Source organism: Poecile atricapillus, chromosome W (assembly GCF_030490865.1).
Source record: "Poecile atricapillus isolate bPoeAtr1 chromosome W, bPoeAtr1.hap1, whole genome shotgun sequence".
In the NCBI taxonomy this organism is placed as follows: domain Eukaryota; kingdom Metazoa; phylum Chordata; class Aves; order Passeriformes; family Paridae; genus Poecile; species Poecile atricapillus.
The window spans coordinates 50,801,230-50,824,942 of record NC_081288.1 but is presented as its reverse complement, the minus strand read 5'-3'; the positions used below and the strand labels follow the sequence as shown (position 1 = coordinate 50,824,942).

Genomic DNA, 23,713 nt, shown 5'->3' with positions numbered 1-23,713 from the left:
TGTTTCATTTCATATAATGGGAAGATATTCTGAATAAAGCTTGGACACTCCTTAAGAAGCTTAGTGTCTTTCTTCCTCCTGTTTGTAGCTGTATGAAACAGGTTTGTGTTTCAGAGTTGGCTGCTAAATTCTTCCAGTTGCTTTACTCTCCATTTGGCTAGATGATGCTAAATGCAATTTAGCAGGAGATGATTTCATAATCTAATTAATGGTGAGCTCAGCCATATTTACAATGGTACATTACAAGTTCATGCCCAGTGTACTCACCTCACTGTTTCATTGAATTCCTGGTTCGTTGAAGCGGTGATAGCCAATCCTTAGCTAGAAGAAGCTGACTTAGTCCTAGTATCTGGCTCAATTAGTGTGGTATAAAGTCAGGGCAGAATGTGGCATTGCATTTTATATCTGGAAATATTGCAAAAATGGCCTTGAAAATATATATGGGAATATTTTATCAATATAGAAACTATTTACATGATGAAGTATACATCCTAATCAGAGATTAATAGCTCCTCATTAGTGCAATATGATATATTATTTGTGCAGCATAAGTTGATCATCTTAAAATAGCTTTGTGCAATTTAACTATGCAAAGAAGATAGTTTTTAAATGCTGTTCTTCTTAGCCGCATAAAAATAGGGAATACAATATTTGAAATGTATCACCGAAATTGTAACATCTAATACTATCAAATGGAGAGAGGCCAACATAGCTCACACACCATGGCATCTATTAATAGACCTGATCCCTTTTGCAATGTCAACTGTAACATTAATCCTTGTTTTAAATCATAGTATCTCAAATAGCAGCTGCTACTAGTTGTACAGTTCTCTTTCAGTTTATATCAGCAAGCCCAATGGAGTCTTCTAAAGGACCTAGTCAGGTTCACAGAGCAAAGTTATTACAAGTCCCCACTGGAAATGATTTCACTTCAGAGGACGAAGATGTTAATATTGACATTAAACTTCGTTTCTCCCCACGTCCCCGAAGACGGAATTCTTCAGCTTCAGAGGAAGAGGAGGCAGATACTCCCACCAACATCTCAAGAAAAGTTTCATTTGCTGATGCATTTGGGTTTGATCTTGTGTCTGTTAAAGAGTTTAATATCTGGGAATTTCCAAATACAGGACAAGAAAATGATATGGAAGAAGAAGTTTTTCCTCAAGATGAATACTTTTTGTCCCAGCAGTTTACATTGCCTGCTTCTCAAGAAGAGCTTTTACAAAAAGTGCGAGAGCAGAAAGTAATGTTGGAGTCAGTCCTCTTCCTGCCTGGGATTACCTGTATGAACGGCATTATACGAGTCCTCAATGTATCCTTTGAAAAGCAGGTGTACGTTCGAATGACATTGAATAACTGGCTCAGTTATTATGACATCCTCGCAGAGTTCATGCCTAATTCTTGTGGTGGTGAAACAGACCAGTTTTGCTTTAAGATTTCCTTGGTGCCTCCTTTCCAGGAAGATGGAACTAAGGTGGAATTCTGTATACGCTATGAGACATCAGTTGGTACCTTCTGGGCAAACAATGATGACAAAAATTACACACTGATTTGTCACAAGAAAGAAACTGTGCCCAAGGTGGATAATAAACCCCAGAAAGAGGTTACAGATAGGTGTCTTAAAGGCTGCTTAAAGACAACACAAAGCAGGTGAGATTACACCTTAATTTTTGGTAATTTAGAATATAACTGGCTAATGCTGGCTTTCTATGTGTGCTTACTCAAGTCAAGACATGTTATTGTCTTCTGGTTTAAATTTTTTTTCTAAATGAAAAAATAGACCAAGAACTGTTGTTTGTATATGTCAGCCAGTGGTTTTCTGCAGACATATTAGCTGGGATCATGATTTTATGTATGCCATACATTTGAAACAGAGTGTGAGGGTCTATAAACTCTCTAGACACTGCGTACCAATTCTGATCTCTGTAGGATACACACTGAGCTGGCATCAATGGGATCTTTGTTCCAGATTAAGGTAGCTGTACAGTTAAAATAATTTGCATCCACTTCCTTTGTAAGTCAACAAAAATTTAAAAGCAAAACAAAAGCTGGATTTTCACACAATTTATTTTATAGTTATTTCTCTACATGCAATTATTAAATCAGAAACAGCACTAGTGGTTCATGAAGCAGAAGCGGATAACTTAGGGAAGAATCCAGCAATTAAAATAGCTGGTACAAACTTTTCTGCAAGTGGTTGGGCTATTCTGCAACTTGTATATTAGGGGTCTAATTCCTTTTCCCTGCCACTGGTTCATGCTTCTGTTTCACAAATGGTGGAAAGCAGTATATTTAATAAGGCAGAATCAGTAATATATTAAAGAGAAAATATATAGAATTTATCTTCTATATACTGTTCTGGCAGTTGTTAACTTATACTTTAATTGCATATAGAGACACTTAGGAATAGTATTTTCTGGTTTCTTACTTTTTAACTATGTTCTTTCTGTTAGCAAAACAATGTTGCATGCAAAAATCTAATTCTTAATTATTTCCCTCCCCAAATTCACTTCAAATCAGTTGGAATTCTTTAATTCTGCAGAATTAAATCTGTATTTTGCCTGTGATGTCCTTTGCCACTTGGATGCCAGAACTACGTTGATGTCAGGTTTTTTAATTTATGTTGGTGTTTTAGTTCCTATACTATTTCCAAATAAGACAGGGCTGTTTGATTTTGCTGGTGCTCTTCCATTGGACTGAAGTGGTAGGGAAGGGGGAACAGAACTGCAGCAGTGGTGGGAGCTTAAGGAAGAGGGAGACAGCCAGGGCTTCTTCTGCTCCAAGCCTTCATTCCCAAAACCAGATTTGCTGTGCTGGGAACTTCTGCCAGTCCTAAGCACACATTAGCCCTGTGAGGAGAGGTTCACAATATGGCTTAGTGCTTGTATTAACATCACAGGCTAGGAGCCACTCCAAGGCCAGCCCAAGGCCTGGTTCATAGCCAGTCCACAAAACTCTCCTGACAAGTGTCCCTTGGGCCAGCTCTGGAACCCTCATGGGGATACTTCCATGAAGGAACATCAGAGCAGAGAGAACGATGCTTTTACATGTCCTGTGGTCAATTCCTGACATTTGTGTCTGTTTTTCTACAAAATTTCTGTGTTTCAAGGTGTGTCACATGACCCATTCTGGATAAGTAAGATAGCCTGAGATTGCCCGCAGAAGAGCTGTGATATCAAACACCACAGGCAGGTGCAGGCAGTATGACTCCAGCCTGAGCTGAGGTAGCCCACAAGGAAAAGATGGGGACATGGGGAGCTGAATCTCGATTTAGTGAGCCCTGGGCTTCCACATGGTTTCAGAAATAACCTGAAACTTTAGGCTTCTAAGGTGAAATGGCTTCTGAATGCTTAATTCCCTAAAGTTTCCATGACATGCATAATGCTACCAAGAGTTGTAGAAGCCTTCCTTCTGGTGGATACTCTTTAACATAGAGTAATAACTCTTTAACATCATACTAAATGATTTATGTGTAAGCCAGACAGAGAGATGTTTTTAAAAAAGAGAAAGGAGCTAATGTGTCTTCTTCTCAATACAAAATTACTTTGTCTCTAATCAGACTATAAAGTTGTCTCCCCCTGTGTCAGACTGAAGAGGAATGCATATGTATCTATGTGTGTATACATTTATCTGTACAGTTGTCCATATAGGCACGTACACACATGTAAATTTAAAAATATTTAAACCAAGGTGGTTAGATTCTTGTCTACACTAGGACCTACTACACATTTCTGTCGAACAGTTAACAAGCATGCACTTTCAAGACTCTCTTTAGTGGCAGAAAAATGTACAGAGACCTTACAATAAGTGCAAAAATGAGCTGAAATTTCTGAAATCCCAAATATCTTCGGAATATTGTTTCAGTGGTCACCAAGGCTTCTGAAAGACAGCTCTGGCAGTATGTAATCCAGGACTAATTTTATGCTACAGGGACTTTGACTTCACAAGAGTCACAGATTTGCCAATGTAAATGAGGTCAGCATCAGGGCCTTTTGTTTCAAAATAACTAAGATGCCAACTTCCATTGCTCACTTGATTTTCAAAGTGTCTTTGTATGAGTTGCCCCTTTGAGTGAGGAGGAACACCCTGCAGACATCTGCAAAAGTACCTCATTATTCTCCTTCAGACCCTCATTAAAACTCCTTTGCTTTGCTATCTTGAAAAAAGCACAGGAGAAACAAACCCCCCAAAACTGGCAAAGTGAGGCTGCTGATGTGCTGTTATTCCTTCATCTCACATTGAGCAGTGCTGCCCATTTACCAGCTCTCCTCCAGCAGCCCATCTCTCTCTCTCCTCTTACTTTTAGTTTGGATGATAAACTCTGCAGCAACCACCTATGCTGGGCGGTTATAGAACATGCAGCAAAGCTGGGGGAAGGCGGTCCTTGAACGTAACTAACTTGTTCTTGGAGCTGCAGCACTGCAAATAGATAGAAGTAAAAGCCATTTTATCTATGATTCTCACAAGTGACAGGTGGGGCCTATTGCTGTCCATACACATGAGTTAGATATCTTAAAATTTTCCTTATCACAATCTGAATAAAAGGATAATTTTAAAGGACGCTCATTTACGCTTCTGTTTCAAATTTAGAAACTTGTAATAAGATTTTTAATTTTTTTTAAACTCTTGGCTCTGAGATATTTATACTTTCTCTAAAAATGTACAATTTACCTCTGCAGTTAAAAAATAAGACATGAAAGGATCATGTTTTATAAGCAGAGAGTCTGATCCACTCTATGGCATACTTGTGTGGCTCATTAAATGTCATTAGCAAGGATTAGTTGTGTTAGTTAGGTGAAAGGAATAATATTCACTTCCAGTGGAAGTTACTGGGGAAACACAATAATATGACTATTTCAAGTTACGCTTAAGAATATGGTCCAGGCCTAAGATGAGTGAATGAGGGCAACAGGCTGATTTCTGACACCATTATTAAGAAATTAATTTTAAAAATGAACTTAACCCTCAAAAGTTGTTCCTGAAAAAAAATTCATAGTGAAAAGGAAAAATGCATCAAATAATTAATGCTGAAAACTGTCTGTATTTGGCTATTCAGAACCACATTACTTAAAACTCTGCCTCTACAGTTCATATTTCATTTGCTTTTGCTTCCATGTCTTCTCTTAAAGTTTCAAAAGTATTTGGTTCTAGCTGTACTTTAAGAACCTAAAATTATTTCTTCTTAAACTTTTACATTTTTTGTGGTTTTTAAAAGTAAAAGGATGCACAGGGGCAAAATACAGTTTGGGAAAATAATGTTTAAATTAATTAATTTAATTATTATGAAGAAAGTGTTTGCTTAGCTTGTCATAGTCATAAATATACTTCAGGAGAAAAATTGACTCCTAAAATTTTAAGACTGACTGGAAATGAAAAAGCTTCTACCAATAAACAGACCTAATTTCCATCCTATTTTTATAAATATATACACACAAGAATGTTTATTTATATATATATATAAAAGTCAGAAAAATGTAAATTAATTGCATCAGCTCCACTCTTTTCTCTTTTTTTGACTGTCATGCTTTTGGGATTTATCCATAGATAATGATTCTGAATGTGAATTCTTCCCAGTCCTCAGATTTAGCCCACATGATTTTATTGTGGACACTAGGCTCCTGCATTGGTCTGATCAGACAGGAACTGTTTGGGTGTTGCATGAGGCAGACTCCTGCAGATTGTGCTGAAAGGTGCAGAGATGGAGTTACAGAAGCCATGTCCTCTGTCACGGGGGATGCTACATCCCATTTCTGTGCTTGGCCTTGGTTTACCATCTGTCAAGAGCAAAAGTGACAGCACCAGGAAAATGGCTGATAAGCATGAGAATTGTTTTACAGGAGGGTATCTTGTGTTTGGACTTCTGTCCTCCGACAAGGAAGGGGAAGGTTAGTATTTTGTCACAGCAGTTGGAGCTAATCCTCCCTTAGTTCTCTGAGCCCACAAATACACAACTCTGAACTCATCCACAAGTGTATCACTGATCCATCTGATATTGGTCCTATGCTTTTTTTCTGTAACTGCTGAACTGTATATTTTTTTGAGTAGTAGTGCATCGATTCTCTTCCCTCCATGATGCCACTTTAAAACACAACAGAGGATAGGACAATGGCTCTTACAAGAGCTGCTCTTTGTGCAACATGCAACGAGACAGAAGATGTTGTCTGTGGGCTGCCAGTGCCAAATTTGACAGCATATATACTGAATGATCTCTAAGCAATTGTCACTGAGAAAATTTCTTCTGTGCTTGAGTACCTTTCTTTCTTCAGCTGCTGATCATCTCCTTTCTGATGGGAGGCAAAGGAGGTGAAAGTTGCTGAAGATGCAGCTTGGCAGGACTGCACTGTGCTCAGTCAGTCTCCCTAGGCAGATGGCAGAGCAGTGCCTAGGTTGTGCTGAGAAATGTAGTTTTGATTCAGCTCCTCTTGGCCTTTCCCACAAGCTCATCATGTGATTAAAAAAAAATCAAAGGCTTCTGACAAAGATGTTTGGAAATAGTCTCTCATGCACTTTGCTATGAGGAACAACTGTATCATTCCTTTCTGTTCCATTTAAAACATGGCATTTAAATTATATTCCCTTTTAATCCTTGTTCTTTTGATTGTGTGTCATCATAATCAGGAAGGGAAAAGAGGAGCAGGAAAGGTGTTAAAACACACATCTTCTTTGTGTACTTCTATTTAATCTCAGGGTTGTTTCTGGCATTTTAAGTCATGAGCTACATCTTGATCAGCATACAGATATGGGATTTGACTAAAGTTTATTGCTATTAATAGGAAATGACTGCAGTCACTGTTTTTACCAGGAGAGCAGCTGCTACAGAAGCTATCCATTCACAGGGAGCCAGCTAAGAGGAACACTCCTCTCTCTTTGTTTAATGTGACTTAGTATTCCCAGACCTTCTCTTGCCCCCTGGTCATTGCCAGTCTTTCTCAATTGTAGAATTAGATAGGGCTGGCACTGAAATAAGACTTTTCCCTGTACTTGAGGACCATGATTATCAGGGACACATGTTAATTTTTTAAGGTGCTCTGAAACATATTATTCAAACAAGTGGGATAAAGGCAAGTTGTGGAACTGTGTTTGACTCAGCATTAGGAATGCTTCTTAGCAGCAACTCCAGGGTTATCTTTTGGGGAAATTGCTGCAGCCTTACTCTCCAAAGTAATTTAGAATAAGCTAAGATAAACCACTTGAAAAATATTCTCCAGAGAACAATCCTACTTGGCCAGAAACTACACTCAATTTTTTTTTCTGTCTGTTTAATCATAATATTTCAAAATCTGGGCATGCATACTATTTGAAATATGAAACTTATTAAAGGCCCTAAAGATAGATATTTAGGTTAATGGCTTAAGTCTATGAATGCTATCAGAGAAGTTTTAAAGAAAGAGGTGGAAGATGTGGATCAGAATGGCATGCACAGACAAATAGACACATTCTTCCCGTACTTGTGGTCTCCTAGTTGGAGAGCATCTCAAAGCTGAAAACCTGTCACATTTTTACTTTTGGTGGTTGTAAACTGTGCCACCCATCTGCCATCCATTTATTGGACTAGAAATATTAAAAGAAGATTCTTACATTTAAGGGAATAACCCATGAAAATAACATGTTGCTGTACTGGCAATCCTAGCATAGTACTTACACTGGAATTTATTTCTTATCAGTGGTTTCTTATTCATTTCCATGATATGCTTTAGAAACTGTTCTCACCAATGCTACAGAACAGAAATTTATGTTCTATTGTGTGGGAAATATTGGTTGCTACAAAGCTTTTTCAGTTGTTTGCATGAAATCATATAAAACCAATGCTCTGTAATCTGGGTGTCATTTCTCAGCCATGATAAGTACTTGTATTATACATGCATTGCTTGGCTTTACACTTGTAAGATTTTTTTTTCTAGTTACTACAGTTTCACCAGTTTATTTAAATATGCCAATACTGTAACACTATTAGACTGACTTGTAGAACTTTTTAATTCAGCAATTGGCTTTATCCTGCAATAGGCACAATAAATAATTTAATAAATGTCAGGGGTCTCACTGAACTTTGTAGAATTCTTCATGTGTAAAACTGTCTTTGAATGTTAATATTTACAGGACCAGATGCTCTTTCAGATTGCTGGTTAAGAACCTTTGGAAAAATGGAAGTACATTGCTAAATGAACTCCTGTATGTTCAATGATTCTTTTGTTTAGGAAGATATCTATTTTTCAAATTGAACCAGGCTGTAAATTACCATTTCGATACTCTCTCCTGTCCACCATTCAGGTACTACATTTCATAAATGTTCAGTTGGAAAAAAAAAAAAAAATTGTTCCATTACATTCACCTTGGCTTTGCTAAATGTTAGTCTTGAAAAGATGTTTAAAGTTAGTGCAACATTAGCTGAGAGCACTGGAGTCATGTTTAATCATTGCAATGACTACCAGTGTCATTTGAGCTGTTTATTCTGATTATGAACTTTAAGCTGTGATCCAGTTTCAGCACTGTAACTCTGAAAATGAAGCAAATTGTAGCAATGAAATTAACACTACAGTGTAGGTCTAGAGAAACAATTGCCCGTGGTATTTTTAATATAAAATGTGGATTATCTTCTCATCTACAAAAGGTGGAAAAAATGGTCCAAACAAATACTTTGAAAGTTAAATGAAGTCTCTGCCTTAGGGCAAAGGAGAGGGTAAGACCTTTTAAACACCGTGGGAGAATGTTAGAAGTGGCTATTTGATCCCTAGACCTTCAGTGACACACACAAGTATTAGTTGACATGCCAAAGCATAATAGGGGGCTTGGTTTTCTGCGTCTTTCACTCTTCTGATTCGTGAAATCAGCTGATACTCTAACACTAAACCTGAAGATTTATTACTGCTGGTTACTAAATGTAGTCCTGAAGGGCACTGGGCTACACAATTGGATGTGAACGAGGCAAAGCTAGCAGGTTTTTCTTACCTTGAACTTAGGTGCACCAAGTGGACTGACATTTACATTTTGTTTTGATGCACAGTTGTTGTCTCTGCAATAACATTTATAGATGCTGAGTGATAATTATAAGATATGCTAGGCTGAAACACTTCATGTTATGGTAGAGGGCTGGGGAGTCTGTCAGTCTCAGCAGCTACCCTAGTAAATCTGAGCCAGTGTCTCCTAGGTTTTTATGTGTCTTAATAGAAATATTGATACCCATCACACAGCTGCCTTCTTGCTGTGCCATAGTAAGTATGTGAAAAATGAAAAAAAAAAAAGTTATAAAGGCTCTTGTCATGATAATGCCTGGGATTTTCATCCTATTGACATACTTATTGAATTTACAATTGCTTTCCAAGACTTAGATCATAGTTGCCCTCTCTTAGGAACTCTGTAAGGTTGTTTTTTTTGTGGTCACCCTTTCTGTTCTCCTCCCCAGGAGTGATATCTGTGTCTTACTCTCACCTGACTGCCATCTATCTCTCTACATTCTATCTAAGGCACTTACCACGTTCTTGTATACGTGCCTCAGCACACTGCAGGCAGCCTCCTGGAAAATACTCTCTTCTGACATGCCAGGAAGAGACCTCTATTTTTCCCATGTGAGATTCAGAAAAAGACCAGAGGCAACATAGGTTCATGTTTTTCTCCTCTCAGATTTATCCAAAATAGGCACAACTTGAAAGTTTCTCTGTTTCAATATTTTAAAGCAGTAAGGAAAAGAAGCAAGAGAGGAGCAAGGGACACCACCCCCAGCTCCTTTCTACAGAACCATTTTGATATTTGATCATGCCTCTTCTAGACAAAATAGTGACCTATGAAGCATATCTTCTGACATTAGGCCAAGCCTAGTGCTCAGAAAACTTGACTGCTCACTCTCCTTTTCCTTTTTTTCAACAGTTGGCCCTGGAGATAGATAAAGTCCTGCATTACTAATTCACAATGGACCTCTCAATAGACTTTCTAACACTGACCTGGAGAATATTTTTGAAAGAGGTTCTCTGTTTATGAATTAGCCCATTCTGTGAAAGGATGCAATGAATTTTCTGACCAATCCACATATAAAACAGCTGTATTATACTTTTGAACAGGTACTGCTTCAACATTGCTACATGGATATCACTATAAGGTACAACAATCATGACAGAGCTATGAAAGGGTCTGAAAAAAGTGGCAGTGCTCCTGCTTATAATTGCTGTAGCTTAATTTGAGGTATAACTGTCTTATTATGCAATGGGTTCTTATGGAATCTTCATACCTATAATCATGAGATTTGGGGATAGACAGTGCAATATTAAAGGTTTGAGCCTGGCACCAAATTGGTATTGGGCTCCTGGTTCAAACTGGATGGCACGAAAATCTTCAAATGGACAGATATACATCTATATTTTTAAAAAAATAAAAATGTATGAATGTTTTGCTATTAAAACTCAAGGTCTCTTTTAATGAGCTAGAAAATAAAGACTAATTTCTTGGGACTTTGTTTGCTTTGAGGCAATGATTATTCTCATCCCAAGTCAGGCCAATGCATTTTGTTCTGTGCCACCCATGTCCCTGCTTCAATCATAAAATAAGACTGAAAAATGAAAATATTAGTAATTGGAAAAATATAATCCCCTGGATAACACCAATCCAATAATCTTAATAAAAATAGATTTATTACAAACATTGTCTGAATCCTACTGGGAATTATCTTCGCAGAAAAAATGCTTAAATTCCCTTACAGCTGCTCTCTTGATCAATTGTCCCCCTTGATACTATTAATCATAATACCATATATTGCTTATTCTGAGCATCTTTTTCAACTTCACTTTCCAAACTTCTGTTCTAACTTCTCCTTGTTACTGACAGTCCTTTATTGTCCTTTTTTAGGCTCACTTTCTCTCTTTTTCTGGTAACAGCCCCTGTTCTTATGTGAGAAGACAAAAACTAAGGGATATTTCCTCAAGGTGGAGAAATACCACAGGTTAATATTTTCTTCCTCAAATTTCAGACATTTAAGTAGAGGTTCTTTGTGGCTCTGTTTTCATTCAAGATGCTTGTGAAGTTTGCTTGACCAACTCTTCTGGAAGTGAACTCTTCTATTCCCAGGGTAGTTTCCAAAACGCATCCGCAAATGCCCTCACCTCCTGCTCCAATAATGAGGGCACCATGCCGTCTCCTGCCCCTGTCCTCTGCTTCCTGACTATCAACAAGGAAGCTAATTAGTGTCAGTCCCATTTGTTGGGTGACACCTATTTACTAAGAACTAGGTTGAGCCGTCTCTAACAGCTCTGGTAGTTGAAGGTCATAAAAGAAAATAAATCTTGCCTAGATTCATAATCGGGGCTCCTATTTTTCATACAGCTTCATTTTAAAAGGATCAGTCGTACTGGCAATATTTTGAAATATTCCTTTTTTATTTATTTATTTATTTATTTATTTATTTATTTATTTATTTATTATCTAGTGTATATATATATATTATCTAATATATATTATCTAGGTATTTATTATCTAGTTATTTCTGCTTAGTGTTCACACAGCTCTTCATTTATACATGTTGATTTTGTCTGCAGCTTTTGCTTCTGAATCTTTTCCTTTGTGGTCTCAATCAGTTTTGAATCTAATATAATTTTAAATTATGATTTCCTGCACTGTTTACATTAAATTCTTTTTGTTGTGCTTCTGTTTTTTTAAAATACCTCCTGAAAGAAAGTAATGGTATAAACAGAAAGCCATGATACCACCACACATGACATATAATATGGTTCAGACAAGTATAACATAGCATCTCCACAAGGAAGGATCATTTGAAGCCCAAATGTTTTCAGGTGGGAATTGGCCATTTTTCAAGTAAAGCCACCTGAGAAGTCAAAATCAGGAGTGTGCATTAGGAGCCCAGAATCGAGGAATGGTGCTGGCTGAGCTTCAGCTGTCCTCTATTTTGTTGTTGAGCAATTCTCCACATTGTGCTCACACTGCTCTGAGCAGTCTTGGTCTGTCTCTAACTACTGCGGCTGTTGGCTTCTGCTATTCTTAAGGTCTAGTTCCCAGGACTCTGCCTTGAGTTTTGGAAAGTGGCAGTTATTTCAGCCTGAGGATGCTGCCACTGCCCAGGCCCACAGCTCTGCCACCTCTCCATCTCTGCTCCATAACACCTCCCTGAACTTCAGTGCAGCTCCATCAAATTCCAGCACAGCTCTGACACCCCCACCTCATTTTAAGATCATCCTTTTTTAACAGTATGTAAAAGCCTGAAAAACGACCTAGAGCATTTCCCTGAAAAGTGTTTTAGACAAGTACTTAATTTTCTTGCAACTTGCTTTCAGAGCCAATTTAGAGCTTTTTCCAGCTTCCCCTGACTAATGGGTTTGGTAGTTTAGAACTCACACAGGCTGCCTCACACTGACTGCCCTTTGCTGGTTGCTACTTCTGCTCTGCTCACTTTACCCTCTCCTCTAAACCCTGGGAAGACCCTTCCCTGTTCTGATTTTATGTGCCCAGTACCACTGCCTTCTTGGACAGCCATAATTCTGTCCTGTTGTTTAGTGTTCTCCCTAGGGTCTAATACTAGAATTTTATTTTCATTTTCTTTTATACATATGTCTTGTCTTCAAAAAAAAAGAACAGAGGACTATTTAATATTCTCAGGCAGTAATGTCAATTTTCTTGCATTTTCTTTATGTACACCACAGTTTATTGCAAAACATCTTCTTGTAGGGTGCACATCTTTTTTTCATGCACCCTAAGCTTCATACACTCCAAATCTGGTTTGCATTATTGGAATTCTTTAGCGATCATAGCAATAATCTTTTTCTGTATTTAGATTATTTCTAAGAAAAAAATATATTCCCTTAATTTCTGGCAAATTCTTATCAATACCTTTATATACAAGTTGCTATAAAGATTAGCTATTCTTATCTAATTGTTTCTTGGAGTTTAAGACTGTCTCAGCAGGAGTTGCTGAGGGATGAAACTTCTAATGATGATTTAAAGCAGTGAAGTGTGTAGGCTGAAACTGAAATAATTATTGCTGTAACCCTCTAAGCACTCCACGTTCCTCAAGAGAAAATACTTTGTTCAGAACAGACCCTGAACAACAAAATGCGAAGAAAGTAAAATAATAAAAAAACCTCCAACCCTTGAAGCAGGATGATAATTTAGAAATAGAATCAGTATAATGTGAAGATGTTCTCAACAACTGCTCACAAATGCATCAGACATCACAATTAAAAGGAAATAATAATTATGGCCCCATTCTAAAGTATGGAATATTCTATTCCATTCAATAAGTCATGAACACTTTAAAACCATCAGTGTAATCTACAAACCTATATTTACAACATTAAACTGGATGTTCTGCCTTTTCAATAACTGTCATCTCATCTCTATTATTTTCACCTCAGACTCTAATTGTTTCTTTTATAGGAGCTAACCTACCAGTGTCCTTGGCAGTACAGTTTATGGCTCATGCATTTACAGTAATTGTTTGGGCAATTTGCCACACAGTATAACAATCTTCACATCACAATCAGTTTTTTATAATAAACAGCATTAGTTGTGAAAAATACAAGTGATGCATGATTCTTATGGTAGATAAAGGGCACTGAAGATGCCCTTTAGAAAAAGAAAGGAAAACGCTCAAGCCTTGAACTACTTGAGAAAAATACTGATGTCACAATAGAGCTAATTAATTTGATGGTACAAACAAGAGGGGGAAAGGGCCTTGCATTCATTAGTGTCAATTCCAAATGAGAGCATACTGTTCATAAAAATAATATTCTGCCTTGATTTAGACTAAATATGCAGGTAAACAAATAAGAAGCACTAGGTCTGGCAATAACAATGATTCTGCTCCTTAGCTTTATGAAGGTTCTTTTTTTTTCTACAGACACAGGGAGCAGATACAGCTTACAGGTGGAACTCTGGAGGAGGACAGATCCTAGTGCCCACCAGCTGGTTTGGTCCAGTGGCACTGCCAGGCACTACTGGGCACAGGTCCTGGGAAGCTCAACAGGCACTTTATGGCTTCTCTCCATAGCACCCAGGTGGTGGAACATAAAGGTGTCTCACTGCATGCGTCTCTGCTGCAGATGTTTTGTGGCCACACAGTTTTCAAGAGTCCTGGAACAGGAGGTCAAGCACTGATCAGTGGTGAGGCCATTGGACACACCCCAAGCAGGCACTCTTCCATGTTAGAAATTTTCCAGAGGAGAAATAATATATTTTCCCTCTTATGCCAGTGCATAGGCAGGTAATTCTCAGCCTCCTTGTCATCTCCAGACCACATTACGGAGCCTGGTGGTGCTGCAGCACAGCGAGGCAAGGCCCCAGGAGGCACAGAGGCGGGTTTGAGCCATCTGTACCTCCTCTTCCTGAGCTCAGCTGTGCATTTCCTGCAAGCACCAGGGCTTGAGACTAAGAACTGCATGTGATAATAAATTGTGAAGTGGTTTTACTCTTAAACTATAGCTTCAAATGCTAAGAATACAGATATCAGTTTAAATCAGTAGGGAGACTTGTCCCTGTAGTGAGTTTTGAACTCAGCAATATGAAGGCATGGAATGAGTTTGTCTTTGCTCATAAGTTAGTCCATAAATCCAGTCAGTGAGATGGAATAAAATCAACTATGGAGACACCATCACAAAATAAATCAAAGTCTACACTTTGAAGGTCCACATCGGGATCCTTGGTGGCTCCTGAACCAGAATGAAGCTCATGTTTTGACTTGCTTTTTTTATTTTATTTTTTAATTTATTTTTTTTTAGTAACAAGGGTTGTTTTTTTTTTCTTGCATTTTCCTCTCAGTGTGAATTGGTTTCAGAAATATTTTGTCACCTGTCCAACTGGTATTTTAGGACCGATACAAATACAGCAATATTTTAAAGTGAGCCAAATGTTACAAGGGTTGTATTAGTAAAAAAAAATCTTGAATTCTTATTCTTCTGAGCCTTACAAGGAATTGAATAGAACATTAGAGCTCTGCTTAGAACTTTACACGTACAAAATCTTTCTTATTCCTTTCCAAAATTCTTTCTTCCTGAGAAATTCATTCTTGTTTCATGTTTATGAATTTTGAATGATACTGCATACAATACTACTGAATCTTAGAATTATATGCGGAAAATCCTTTCTCTAGTGTCTCTCCCAGGTCTTTGAGAAATTTTGCAGGCTTTTTACTTTTGAAGTGTACATAAACATTTGAAAATAATTTATGCTGTTGCTTGTTTAAATGCAGTTATTTCCTTCTTTACTTCCTTCTGAAATTACATCTGCCTCTAATGATACAAAAATAACCAAACTAAGCTGCCTGCCCTTCCCTCCCCATATTCCCTTTCTCAGCTCCGTGGGGTTACAGTTCTGTGCAGAATTGCCTGTTTGCTCCAGTGACAGCTCAAACATGAGTACTTAACTGCGCTAATTTACTTTTTGCTCTTCTGCTTCTCAGTAAAACACTGCTGACACATGTAACTACCTCATTTTAGGGATCTCACATGTTGTTTACATCCCAGTGGCATCATTCTGCTGCAAGGCTGGCTATTTTTGGCACTCGATCCAAAAGCACTAGTTATATTGAAGGCTGCTGCTGTATGAGGTTACTCTTAGGCTTAGAAATCTGTCCTGAAATTAAAATATAACTATGGTTTGGTTAGCAACTTCAGTCTTGCTAGCTCTTTTCATGAGGACATTTTAGCTTCACCTCAACTTCAATTTCAATACGTTCTGTTCTACCTTCAGGGTAGAATTTTGTTTTGTTTTGAATCTACAGTAAAAATCAGAAGCATGAAAGAATCCACAAAAACCTAAGACTATTTTTAAATAAGATAATGTTAAAAACTTTTTTCCCTTTTACATATTTTAACTAAATATTTGAGAAATACAGTCTTTGAATGCTTTAATAACCTCATAACTCTCTGAATTTCAGACTAAATAGTATTATCCCACATTTTCTTTTAAATATTAGATAGTATAAAATTGATCAGTTTGCATTAATTTCAAAGTTTTTCAGGTACATTTCCATCTCTTTATACTCTGTAATCCAGCAGTTTTAGCCTTTTTTTCACATTTTTAAAAATAAATATCTTATGACTTAGATACTAAGATCCAGCATAAGTGAATACAGCACAGAACAAAGTACCAGGAGTTGTACAAATATATAGACACAACTTTAGCCAAATATTGGTGTGTGAATTAAAATCATGACAAGCTATGATAAACTCCACCCACTATGAAGAAATTTGTTAGTCCTAGCTATTGTCCCAAACCTATTTCAGGCAAGACCAAAGCATCTCCTGTTCCATAGTGAAAACTCCTGCAGGCGTAACTCTCAGGGCATATAGCTGCACAGGAGCGCTTGAAATAGGGCTGGATTGTGACTGTGGGATCATGAAAGTCTTATTCCCTTGGGAAATGTGTTGCATAATTCATTCACAAAAATACATTCATGTTTCCACAGTGAGACCTTCTCAATTTCTTGTATCTGATACTTGCACTAATAAACTACAGGATATACTTTTCTAGTGCTTGCAGATCTTTTAAGTTTTCACAACAAATACTTTTGTGAACTCTTTATATTAATGCATTAACAGTCTCACTGCCTTTTTTGTCTTTTGAGTATTTACACCTTTGCTATATAAATAGAGGGAGTTTATTCCTCCTTTCAGACTTTGTTATGCTGAAAATAGAACTACTCAATCTGTCTCCTTGGTTAATGTAGATTTTTCATTCTGCCAGTCTTCCTCTAGTCCTCTTCTGAACATGTTTCAGGTTGAATCAATCTTTCTTGGACATTATAGACAAACGTTCTAGAGGAGCTCTTGTTGGTGCCTGGTGCCACAACATGAACATTTCTTGGAAATCTTTCATAGCTGGGACTACCTTCCCTGAGACATTACTGCTGAACTTGGTTTGCATTTATATCACAGTGTCTGTTTCATCTCACACCAGTGGCTTGGAAATGGTTTCTGGCAAAAAAACTCCTCTAATTTTTCTTGTTCACCTGTTTCTTCCAACTTCTGAGGCCTAGTTTTGTGGCAGAAATTTTTTCTAGTCCCTAAATGTATAACCTGGCACTTTATAATTTTGAATTTCATCCCTTATCTATTATTCTGATCCTCCAGGCCACCGATTTCTTTCAATCCTCCTCTGCGTTGGTGATGTCTCCCAACTTCCTCTCTGCCACGGATTTAATTTAACTTTGACTTCTTGTGCTTTGGTCTGTAATAACATGACTGAGTAAGTCTGATTACATGGCTTGTCCTCTCCAATTCCCCAGCGACGCCTGCTAGCTCCACAGCCCAGCTCCTGGGACCCTGCTTGGCACCGAGCCCCTCTCCCACCGCCCAGCTCTGATGCTCATCTCCCTCTTCTCTCGTTTAATTAATAAATTTCCCATGTGGCTGCACAACAAATGCTTTAATGAAGTCCAGATAACTGATTTTTAGACAAGGGAAATATAGTAATCTTATCAAAGATAGATATTATCAGGTGAGTCTGGCATTTTTACGCCATTTTCCATTTATCTATATTTCTTCTCTCATTTTTAAGTCTATTGTGAAAACTTTTTCTGAAGACACTTGGGCCTGTAGTTGCCTTGACGCTATTTCTCTTCTTTTTCCTAAATATAGCTTCTACTTTTTCTGCTCTTCTGATATTGTTACAGTATAGGACCACTTGACTAGATCTGAATAGCAAAGGTTTTAAACTGATATGTTTGCCTCTGTTCGGTCTCTCATATTTGGGTCAGAGATTATATGCTTCTCTTAATCGGAGGATATTTAAACAAGTTCTTCTACCAGACTGGATGAAATAATATCATTTTCTAAATTGCTGTTCACATCAGTTATGCCCTGCAAGATTTATCTTCCTGTAAGAATCTGCCCCACCACTACCGCTATGGTAGAAGAGTTTATGAGAAGTCTTTTGTTTGTGGTGTTATATATAGATTATCTCAAATTTTGATGAAGCCTCACTTCTAAAAAAAAAATTCTTATTTAACTTAAAAGGGTTGGTTCAAAAGCCTTGACATTTGTGAGTTTATTCCAACCCTTCAGGAAGTCAAATAAAAATTGTTTATTGACTAATTTTTTTTCTTGTTCCTTAGACATTTTCTGTCTACTCTTCACCTCTTTAGCATTCAAGTTTAACATTTCCTCTCTGGGATGAAAATTCCACATAACTTTGGGACTTCTGAACTCCTTCACATAATGTCAATCACATTTTCAGTCCTCTGGTTCCTACTAATTAACCCGGAACTTCGTATTTGTTCTTTCTAATGCAAAATTACAATGATAACCTGTTTTCAGTCCTGGCTTATTTTTTTAACTCAATACAAGTGAATGATAATTTCATCAAGAATTAATCATATGAGCATAGGTTTTGGCATTTTTAAATTCATAAGTTCCTGGTGTTCTTTATGAAGCTGTGTCCCATTCAGCTGAATGAGAAAAAACAACAGAGCTTCTGCAGGTTTACAGCTACTTATGCTGGAATGGAATTGTGTAATCTGACATAAAGGATTTTTTTGTAGCTTGCATTGTTGTCAGAATACCTGGGTTACTTAAAAATAATACTAAAGGCTTTTAACAGAATACAAATGTTGTGTCTCTCATCATATAGGATATTTAGACCACGCCTCACAACAAAGAACAATAATTAATTTCTGAAACAAAAGATTAATTAATATTCTAATTTAAAATCTGCTCATGGAATTCTGATACTGTGTAAGGACATTTTCAGAAAACTATAGAAAAAATATAACACAGAGAAAAAAACTTATGAACTAGAGAAACACCTTCTAATTGCCCCTGTCTGATGAACGGGCTAAATTTTAATGGCTTTTGGGAAGTATTTAAGTCTTTAAGATATAGAAATAAGTTTCAGATTATTCAGTAGTTATATGCACCTGCAGCCTCAAAATATAATTTCTTAAATTGAAGTAGTGATTTAAATTACTATTGTTTTATGCTCCCTGTGATCCTCAAACACTGGAGTATCAATATCCTCAATTTAAGCCAGTTTTAAATTTCCCCTGAGAATAATTATATGAGGACAGATATTTCTCATCTAAAATTAAATTAAGTAAAATAAATGTTACATTGATGTTCCCTGTACTCAGGTATTTGCAGGGCAGGTGTGCACAAATAATGGGTTATAAACCTTAAATCTTTATAAAATTAATTATTATTAACTTATAAATTTATAAATTAATTATAAAATTAAGTGTAATAGGCAAGAAATTATGCTACAAGCTCTGCAGTGTATCTGTGAGGCTGTGTTATCGTTGCCATTTTTTACCTGTATTGCTGTTGTGAAAAGAAACTTGTGGGCCAGGGCTCCATATACTACTAGAACAAAAGTTAAGGAAAAATTCAGCTCTAATCACAGCAAAAGTAAAACTGAGGGGCTCAGATCACACATACATTGAGTGTTACAGTCCCAGCCACTAAAAATCCATAACTACATTCCAGTCTGAATTTAAAGTTACAAGGTGAGAATCATGCAGCTTTAGATAATTTCCAAAGATGTAGGTTCCTTTTAGTCAGTCTCTTTCAGAGGTAAAGAAGCATCTTTGCAAGATATGTCACTCCACCTTGCTCATGATTCCCATGTTATAGGGAATGAATCTCCTTTTAGAAGTGATAATCACTCACCACTGATAATAGGGATTATATACAGGACTGCCTGAACACAGATGTTAGAAAAATAAGGTTAGATAAGGTAACACTATCCTGGCACACACCCATAATTATCCACTTTGAAGCATCTTTTTACCTGTACATTTAAAGGTTTATAAAATAGGTACTCATCCTTAGCATCCTTATTCAAACACTGTGTGCATATTTCTACACTGAAAATTTCTTAATCGAAACAAAAAATATTCACTGCATAGGAAACACAGGAAATGGGGCAGATTTTAGTTTCTCCTTTCTCCAAGGTATGAAAACAAAGCTAAAGAGTAAGGACCCTGCTTGTACATCCAACTCCATTTGGAGCAGGTAAATCTGCCCTCCAGTTTTTCCCCAGATGTTCTCTATTCTGGCAATCTGGGTATTTTTTGCATGAATGATGTGCAGTGGGGTTTTTTATCACACGAGGGTGTGATAGAAGCTGAAAGTGGCACTGCTACTTGGATGCCACAGTAGGTGCTGTGAACTTTAGCTAGCAGTAGAATATTAGGCTAGATATAGGCATTAACAACTCCCCTTCTTCTGGGAATGCCTCTTGAATGAAAAAACTGTCAAACTCTTGTTCCTTTAAGAATGAGATGAGAGTCCCTTCTAGCAGCAAATGGTTCCATCCCTGCTTTCCAAGAGTTGTGGCATTCATATGGCTGAACACTGTAGGTAGTCAGCTCCTTTCAAAGAAATGTAGACACTTTAGGATGCTCTTTTTTTCACCACTGGGAAGCAGTGGACGGTTTCCTGCTGGGTCCATGTGGTTTTGGGATCATTGTTTTGCGGTGATGACTCTGTTCATGTGTTTTACATGTCTCGGCTCCTAATCTGGGGCATTTGCAGACACCCTAATAACATCTAAATGTTTTGATGCATCTGTATCATGGTTAAACCCCAACTTACACAGTGCCTAGATTTATGGAAGCAGATGAGTGAACAAGATGCAAAAGAGGCGAAGAAAACTGAGAACTAGATGTAACACTAAGACAAGCCTTTGAACTGTAAAAAAAAACCCAACCAACAAACAAACAAAAAGCAACCACTCTCCTCAAACCCCTATGTATAAATAATAACCGCTAATGATTTACCTTAAAACCACCACAGATCAACTGAAAAAAGTTGAATCTGCCACCTTTTTCAGAATGAAATGCAGATTATAACAACTGCAGGCAGGGGAACATACAACTCAGTGTGAGTGGAGGGATGAAAAATACATGGAGGTTATGCACATACCAGAATTCAAGAGTGACATGACATGACATGACATTCCTACACATTGCAGGAGTATTTACCATTATTGCAATTAATGGTGAAAAAGAACCACTGAAAGAGCATTAAATCTTGTGCTTCAAGGACAGCTTCTAGCAAAAAATGGCCAAAAGGAAATTTAATAAGGCAGTGCAAATTACTCCAAGTATTTTCCTACAACAACTCTACACCTTCCCCTGAAGCATCTGATAGTGGCCAATGTCAGAGATCAGATGCTAGACTGGGAAGAGTTTCTGTCTGCTTTAGTCTGGCAAACCCTATAAAGACTGTTTTTTAAAAAGTTGGTGACAGTACATGTCTACGTTCTTTTAATAGAGTATAAATTTAGCATCCTCCTTCTGAATTAAGCATTTAGGTGGCAGAGTTAATGTTATATCAATTCAAATGAAAGACACAAGGAGAAAATAGAAGGAGAAAAGATTAATATTTGAAAATTAGAAAGTAATTTTCAGTAACAGAGGTGGACGGCTGGTTGAAAATCACATAAATTAAGAACTACAGAAAAAAAAATTGCTCCTCATAGAGGAGTCATTAGGAGTGATATAATAATTTACATTTTACATAAGTGACATTCTTTTAACATTTTTTTTCCTTTTCCACTAAAGGTTAGATCCCTATAAGCAGACAATTCCAACTACTAGGACTTGGCAGTTCGATTGATATCAATTGATATTGATGAGGACTGCAGGCACTCAGCATCTCTCTCTAGGTGTTTTTTGTGTTGAACCTGGCCTTTGTTTTCACAGACAGCAAAGCAACAGAAAAATTGCACTAGCTGAAGGAAGCAGAATTTGTTCCTGCTAGCCAGGCATAATTTAGCAACAGGATTTATACTGTACACATGCAGGGAGAATCTTTTGATTTATTTCAGATAACAAAGATGCCTTTTTCCAGCCATCTCTGTAAACATACAAATATTTGAAAAACACAAGCAAGAGAGAGCCCTGGCCTCTCAAACACATATATCCTTCCAGACCCTTGCCTGACCCCAAAATTATGCTCTCCTGTCACTGACCCATCTAATCACCTTTGTGCTGCTTTCTCAGAAAAGGCCTGGGAAAAGCCATCAGATTTGCAGTGTAATCTGAAGCTCAACACATTCTCATTTTCTTGGCCAATTCTTTCTTATGACCAAGCCTTAATATCAGGTCACTCCAGAAACGCTAAATTTTATGTAGCTGTTATTTTCAGAATTTCAAACAGCATTTAAAATTCTGTGTAATTAACTAGTAGTCTTTACATTTGAGTCTAAGGGGGATTAGAACAATATTTTTTGCAGAATAACACAAGAAGTTTCTTTTTGTTTAACAGAAAAGAAGAAATATTGGCAACATCTGATGATGGCACATGGAATAACTCAAGGACTTCAGGTACAACACCCGGTTTAATTAGTTCTTCCTTACTGCACATGTTAATTAAAAATAGTACAACAACCAGCCTCATGGAAATGATTCAACTGGTTTTTTTAACTTTTCAGACACAAACATCCCAGAGATTGTTTATTCACAAGCAGAAGACAAAGACACCAAACTAGCTAATGAAAATATAAAAGAGAAAAATGCAGAATACAGCCAGGGTGATCACAAAGATGATGAAGAAGAATTAGAGTTGCTGGTAAGTGTTATACAATTATATCTACAGTATTAAATGATTTGAATCCATTTACGCTTCAAAGCTGGTGAAATGCCCCCTTTTAACAGAGCTGACTGATGTACTAATTTACAAATGTAAAGCCTTGGTCTGTACTTACATTGAATCTCTAACTGATTCAACAAAAGAAGGTGCTTTGATTTTGGTACTGTGCATCAACTTTTTCTGGTCTTAAATTAATGATGTCTCCCTTTTACTTCTTCACCAGAGGCTCTGAAAGACAGTTCTAAGGAATTAGAAGGGTGACATTTAAAAAAATCTCCCCTCTTAGTCTCTAAGATGGGAATATTTTTAAATATATGCTTTCTATTTGAAAAATTTTATATTTGTATTACTGTTTACTTATGAGATGTTTGAAATTGTAACTATATGAGCATAAGTAAGAATATATATATATATTTATATTAGGGGGTTCTTCTATATCAGTATTTTACATTATGTATTTTACAATGAATTTCACACTCAGTGAATATTCAATCTATTTGGATTTGTGTGCATGCGTGTGTGTGAGGTTTGCCTTGCATTTCTCAGTATGAAAGAAAAAATGGCAATAAATGAGACACGTACAGCAATCTATTATTCCCAGTGTCTGTTCTCAGCTCATATCATTTGGGTGCACAGATTCATAATCATAGATTATAACAGCTATCACCTGTGAAAATGTGAATGCTGAATCAGACAAGAGAGGAAGATGGGAACCATTCTTTTTTTCTTGTTGATAGAGAGTAAAAATTCCTCTCACTTGAATATAAATTTTTCTTGTCTTTTACTTTAAAAAGTTGAAAATTGTTGCCTTTTGTGGGACCTTTCACTGCCTGAAAGTCAACCTTTTGGTTCTTTTTTCTTTATGGTGAAATGTGCAAAGGAGGACCTCTAAAATCCCTTGTTGTTCTCAATCCACCCTTTTACAAAAAAAAAGAGGATCAAATATAACCATTTGTTTATCAATTGCCAGACTTGTCCATACAATAAATGAAGGGGGAGCTATAATTTAGATGTTAATTTGCACTGTGCGCTCTTTAATGAATTAAACAATGAAGGCTTATAATACATGGAAATACAACCAAATCTTTGAAACACACAGGCATTGGCTCACAAGACAGCTGTGCAGTTGACAAGTAACATGAGCCTTATGTGAGAAGAAGGGGAAATCGTAAGATTTGCATATAATTATT

The 23,713-nt window shown here is 37.0% G+C and overlaps 1 protein-coding gene across 1 annotated transcript in view; it reads left to right on the top strand.

Annotated features, from left to right (window-relative positions):
• The first annotated feature begins 808 nt into the window (after positions 1-808).
• The window catches only part of LOC131591614 (protein phosphatase 1 regulatory subunit 3A-like), a 34,096-nt gene continuing 11,191 nt past the window's right edge, over positions 809-23,713 (top strand). Inside the window, exons 1-3 of the mRNA XM_058862477.1 lie at positions 809-1,650; positions 22,200-22,258; positions 22,366-22,502. Coding sequence (XP_058718460.1) covers positions 857-1,650; positions 22,200-22,258; positions 22,366-22,502 — 990 coding nt within the window. The 5' untranslated portion in view covers positions 809-856. The remainder of the gene's footprint in view (positions 1,651-22,199; positions 22,259-22,365; positions 22,503-23,713) is intronic.